The 6,293-nt window shown below is 42.6% G+C and overlaps 1 protein-coding gene across 1 annotated transcript; it reads right to left on the reverse strand.

The window, feature by feature from the left end:
- Positions 1-288: 288 nt before the first annotated feature.
- TMEM217 (transmembrane protein 217) lies at positions 289-858 on the reverse strand (the record flags this gene model as incomplete). Its single annotated transcript, XM_081294981.1, has 1 exon — positions 289-858. One exon carries the CDS (start codon positions 856-858, stop codon positions 289-291), a length of 570 nt encoding a protein of 189 aa, XP_081151107.1.
- Positions 859-6,293: the final 5,435 nt, after the last annotated feature.

The following is a 6,293-nucleotide window of genomic DNA, read 5'->3' on the forward strand; positions in this document are numbered from 1 at the left end:
TTGATTTTGACCAGTAAGGTTATGCAGTAGCATAACCAGAACAGGAAGGCAGAATTCAAGGAAGGTTTGATCGATCATTAGGCCCTTGAACTCAATAAATGCCCTCAAGGAGCAGGATATGTCCTTTATGATCAGAATCACTTCATCTCTCCACATTCCCCCTGGAAGAGTGGCTGTGGGGTCTGCACTTGCCAAACTGCTCAGCCAAAGGGGCGGGGGAGAGAGCAAGAAAGGGGCTACCCTAAGAACCGGAGAGACCTGCCTCTTGGGGAAAGACAGGCGCCCAGGTCACTCTTTATAGTGGTGGACAAAGCTCAGGATCTTTGACTTCTGCCGAGGAGTCTCTCCGCCGCCCATGGAAACGCGTCTGTTGTAGAAGACGATGTTCCCCTGGTTCTGGCTCTTGTAGATGATGTGGGCGTAGATGACGACGAAGAACAGCCCGTAGCAGTGCAGGAGGGACCGCAGCACGAAGCCCAGCCAGCGCATGGCGCGCACCTCGGCGGAGCTGAGCTTGTTGGTGAAGATCTGGACCACCAGGTTGACGGCCTCGTAGAAGAGGATCCAGACCCCGTAGACCAGCAGCCCGCTGTAGATCTGCGCGTACACGGCGTACAGCAGGAGGCAGCTGAGGACGATGGTGACCATGGACAGGCACAGCACGATCGTGTAGCTCCAGCAGATGAGGAACTGCCGCGTGGGGTTGGGGCTCTCCTGAAGGCTGATCTCGGAGCAGTTGCCGTGCCCCAGGTGCTTCCGCTCGAAGATGAGGTACATGTTGGTGGCCAGGATGGTGAAGACCCCCGACAGCACGGTGCCCATTTTGGCCGTCAGCCCGCACCACTGCTGCTGCTTCATGCCGAGGCCTCCTGCGGAGACAAACAACACGCCGGGCTGCAGCTCCTGCCGGTGCTGCACAGAGCACGCTGCCTGCCTCCTTCTCCACCGTGGGGATGATGGACAAGGGGAGGCCAGGACACAAAAGCCGCCCTGGTAGTGGCTCCCGGCAGAGCGCTTGCCTCGTACCCGGGCACTGGGTGCCATCCTCGACATCACACAAAAATAAATAAATAAAAATAAAGGTATTTAAAAAAAAATGATTGTGGGGCAGGGAGGAGGGAGGATTCAGTCTGGAGCTGGGCGCAGCAAGCTGAGAAATTAAGAGTGGTGATTCTCAGCCGGGCACGGTGGCCATGCCTGGAATCCCAGCGGCTCTGGAGGCCGAGGCAGAAGGATTGCGAGTTCAAAGCCAGCCTCAGCAAAAAGGAGGTGCTAAGCAACTCAGTGTCTCTAAATAAAATGCAAAAAATAGGGCTGGGGATATGTGGCTGAGTGCACCTGAATTCAATCCCTGGTTCTCCCACCTTACCCCCCCCAAAAGAATGGTGATTCTCAACCGTGGCTTGGCATTTGAATTGCTGGAAGTACCCACCCCAGACTAATCAAAACTTCTCTGGGTTCAAAACCTCCTAGTAATTTTCATTCGTAGCAGGAAACACCAAATTGTATGTGAGGCACTGGGTTTGATTCTCAGCACCACATACAAATAAATAAAATAAAAAATGTCATCAACGACTAATAAAAATATTTTTTTTAAAATAAGAACAATCAAAAAGTAGGAGAAAGAAAATAAACAGAAAGAGCAGACATCAATGAAACAGGAGATAAAGTAGAAGGACCTCTCATGGGCTAGATTATTTAATAGGGCAACTTGAGGCTAAAAACAACTAGAAAAGATAGACTTGTTTTGTTTTGTTTTGTTGCAGTGCCAGGGCCTCTAGCTTTCTAGGCAAGCACTCTACCACTGAGCTACAACCCCAGTCCTGAAATGGTTTTTAAATATTTTAAAAGCACAGAAGTGCTTATCAGGTGAGAGCTTTAGGACTTCAGCAAAACAGGGATTTAGTTTTGCTTTGAGGGTATTTGCCAGTTTAGGCAAACGTAATTTTCTTTTACTTTTTTTTTTTTTTTTTTTTTTTGGTACCAGGGATTAAACCCAGGAGCAAACCACTGAGCCACGTCCCCAGCCCTTTTTACTAAATTGCTGAGACTGGCTTTTGAGTCCTCCTGACTCAGCCTCCAGAGTTGCTGGGATTATAGGCCTGTGCCTCCACGACTGGCAAGTGTAAATTTCATTATGCCAGCCTTGCAGGTAAGAGGAATGAACAGGCTCCACCCAGGAGGCACATCTGTTGAGAGGTCTCCCCTCACATTAGCCATGGTCCTCCCAAGGGCCGTGACTAGGGTACAAGTGAATCAAAAGTAAACTTGCCCCCTACATCTTTCTCCCAGGAGACTCTAAGTTCACAGTACACACTGAGCAGATAAGGAAAAAGTTCTTCTTGAGAACTTGTAACCATAACCAGTTTGTGAGTGCATGTATATTTATAACCAAGTTATGTAAAGTTTTTTTTTTTTAAACCCTTTCATTCATAAATCTCATTTACAGTTGTCTTGAACTAGAAGTGTCTCTAAGTGCCTGGCAGAAACAAACTCAAATCCTCCCTGGAGGATGGCACCTCTTATTCTGGTCCTCATCCCAAAGTCACCATTAGCAATTTTTCAGGGATAATGACCAGAACATGGTAAAAAAAAAAAAAAAATAACCAAGCACATAAGAACAAGGTGCTGTGAGAACCAGCTGAAATATCGTATAGCAGCAACAGAACTACAATAAATACAGATTATAAAACAACTCTGATATTATTTTTATTTTGTTTGCATTGTGGTATAATTGCCACTATAGCCATATTTTAAGAATTATATATTTTTGGGCTGGGGATGTGGCTCAAGCGGTAGCGTGCTCGCCTGGCATGCGTGCAGCCCGGGTTCGATCCTCAGCACCACACACAGACAAAGATGTTGTGTTTGCCAAATACTGAAAAATAAATATTAAAAAATTCTCTCTCTCTCTCCCTATCTCTCACTCTTTCTGAAAAAAAAAAGAATTATTTTTAATTTTATTGAGTGATTGATTTAGACAGGGTCTTGCTATATTGCCCAGGTTAGCCTCAAATTTGTGATCCTCCTGCCTCAGCTTCCGGAGTAGCCAGGATTGCAGGTGTGTGCCATCATGCCAGGGGCCATCCTACCCATTTTTAAGCATTCAATTCAGTCGTGTTTATAGTTTATAGTTAATACTGTCATACAAACAATCTCTAGAACTTGTTCATCTTCTAAAATGAACTCTATACCTCTTAAACAAGATATTCCCATTTTTTTTCTCCCCCAGCTCCTGGAAACCACCATTCAACTTTCTCTAGAAATCTATATAAGAGAAGTCACATGGTATCTGTTCTTTTGCGACTAGCTTGTTTCACTTGATATAATAACCTTAAGATTTATCTATGGGGGCTGGGCTTGTAGCTCAGTGGTTGATTTGCATAGCAAATGTGAGGCGCTGGGTTCCATGCTCAGCACCACATAAAAATAAAATGAAAAGGTATTGTTTCCATCTACAACTAAAAAAATTTTTTTAAATAAAAGATTTAGGGGGCTGGGGATGCGGCTCAAGCGGTAGCGCGCTCGCCTGGCATGCGTGTGGCCCAGGTTCGATCCTCAGCACCACATACAAACAAAGATGTTGTGTCCCCCGAGAACTAAAAAAAAAAAAAAAAAAAAAATTAAAAAATTCTCTCACTCTCTCTTTAAAAAATAAATAATAAATAAATAAATAAACAAAAGATTTATCTATGCTGTAGCATATGTAAGGATTTCCTTTGATTACTATATTTAAATAAATAAAAGGTAAAGTTGAAAATCTATATAGAGGTAGGAAACCATAGAAAATGATCTAGCAAGGGTTGGGGTGTAGCTAGGTGATACAGTGAGCATCCAGCATGGACAAGGCCCTGGATTCAATCCCCAGCACTACAAAAATAAATAAATAAAGAGAGAGAGAGAGAGAGAGAGAGAGAGAGAGAGAGAGAGAGAGAGAGAGAGAGAAGGAAAGAAAGAAAAGAAATCTCAAAAGGATCCAGGAGGATGGCACTGGTACCCTAGTCACTGCCCATGTTTTTTTATTCAAAAGGAATCAAAGGAAACCCAAATCAAATGGATATGTGTGTGTGTGTGTGTGTGTGTGTGTGTGTGTGTATCAATATATAAATATAGGGGTTGGGGTTGTGGCTTAGCAGTAAAGCACTTGCCTAGTACATGCAAGGCACTGGGTTCCATCCTCAGCTCCTTGTAAAAATAAATAAACAAAATAAAGGTATTGTGTCTATCTACAACTAAAAAATTAAAAATAGAGTTTAAAAATATATATACGTAAACATATTGATTTTTTAAAAATATATTTTTTAATGTGCTGCAGATTGAATTCAGGGCTTTGTGTATGCTTAGTATGCACTTTATCACTGAGCAACACTCCCAGCCTGGATTTATATTTTAATCATGGTAAAAGAAAACAACTACCAACCCAGGATTCTGTAACCAGAAAAAATAAATAAATAATTTATTTATTTGTGCTGGGAATTGATCCCAGGGCCTTGTGCATGTGAGGCAACCACTGTACCAACTGAGCTATCTCCCCAACCCCAGAAAAAAATATTTTTAGAGTTTAAGGGCCATAGTATGATGATAACCTTTTCACAAAATTCGAAAACAACTAAAATGAGATAATATGTTATTTAGCCATACATATATATGTGGATAAAACTTTATTTAAAAAGCAAACCAGATAGGGTAACATATGCCTGTAATCCCAGGAACTCAGGAGGCTGAGGCAGGAGGATCTTAAGGTCTAGCGGCCTGGGCAACTTAGTGAGACTCTGCCTTAAAATAAAATAAAAAGTGACTCAGTGTTAGAGCACCCCTGGTTCAATCCCAGGAACCGAAAACAAAACAAAATAAAAGAGTGAGAGAATAATAAAGACCTCTGAAGTGTAAGAATCAGGGATAGGACAGGGATGTAAAGATAACTGTAAGGGATTCACAAGTCTCATCATAGTTTAAAGACACAAATTATTAAATAAAAGTGCTGGCCATGGAGATGCACACCTGTAATCCCAGCAGCTGGGGAGGCTGAGGCACGAGGATCATGAGTTCAAAGCCAGCCTCAGCAACTAAGCGGGCCCCTGAGCAACTTAGTGAGACCCTGTCTCTAAATAAAATGTAAAAAGGGCTGAGGATGTGGCTCAGTGGTGAAGCTCCCCTGAGTTCAATCCCCGTACCAGAAAGAAAAAAGAATAAAAGTGAGCCATACATGTACCAATGATGACTGCTTTTTATGACCTAGGATGATGAGTAATCCAACTCTGTACACCTAGTTCCAGAAGGAAAAAAAAACAGACGGAAAAAAAGCCACGTAACCTAACCAACATAACCTAACCTTGTACTTTGCACCTGCTGCATAATTGCCTCATGTACCTACAATGGACCGCAGAGTTCCTCTTAGTCTTCTTTAGAATTCTCATAAAAAATTTGGGCTTCCATTGGTCCATCTCTGGAAAAGATTAGTAACTGTCTATCTGTAGCCATTTCCCTCTTCTTGCTTTTAGCTAGAGACGTGGCCAGCCAGCCAGTGCTTAGCTTCCCTTGACTGTTTATGTGGCCATGGGACCAAGGGCAGGTGAGGAGAAGCCCTGTGTGCCACTTTATAGTCTTACTCATGAAAGAATCGGGGATGCGCTCACTTTCTCTCCTGCGTCCTTTTTCTTTCCTTTTGGTGCTGAGAATTGAACCCAGGCCTCAACCTGGGAGGTGCGAGCCCTTGCCACCACCAGCTACACTTCTGCAGCCCCTCTTCCTTCCTGTTTCTTAGCCATGGTCAGAGCTGATCTTTGACCCAGACTTGAAAGCTCTTGCTGAATATGGAAAGCACCTTAATCAGTCATGGAGAATGGTTCCTTGAGATAGAAAAGAAAGAAGCAGTTGAGGCTGTGGCTCAGTGGTGGAGCGCTTGCCTTGCTCATGCGAGGCCCTGGGTTCTAACCTCAGCACCACATAAAAATAAGTAAATAAAATAAAGATATTGTGTCCAACTACAGCTAAAAAATAAATATCAAAAAAAAAGAAAAGAAACTCTTCTTATAAATAATCTACTATCTTTAAACCTTCTTCTTATTATTTCTTACATACATGACAATAGTGGAGTGCATTACATACTTAATTATCCATTCATAGCACAATTTTTCATAACTCTGTATATAAAGTATGTTCATGCCAAATTATGCTATTATACATGAGCTCTCTTATTTTTTTTGCATATAATTCTTAATATACCTTTATACCACAATTTATCATATCTCTGTTTGTATATAAGGTATGTTGACACCAAATTCACATCTTCA

Source organism: Spermophilus citellus (assembly GCF_964194105.1).
Source record: "Spermophilus citellus genome assembly, chromosome: 5".
Lineage (NCBI taxonomy): Eukaryota > Metazoa > Chordata > Mammalia > Rodentia > Sciuridae > Spermophilus > Spermophilus citellus.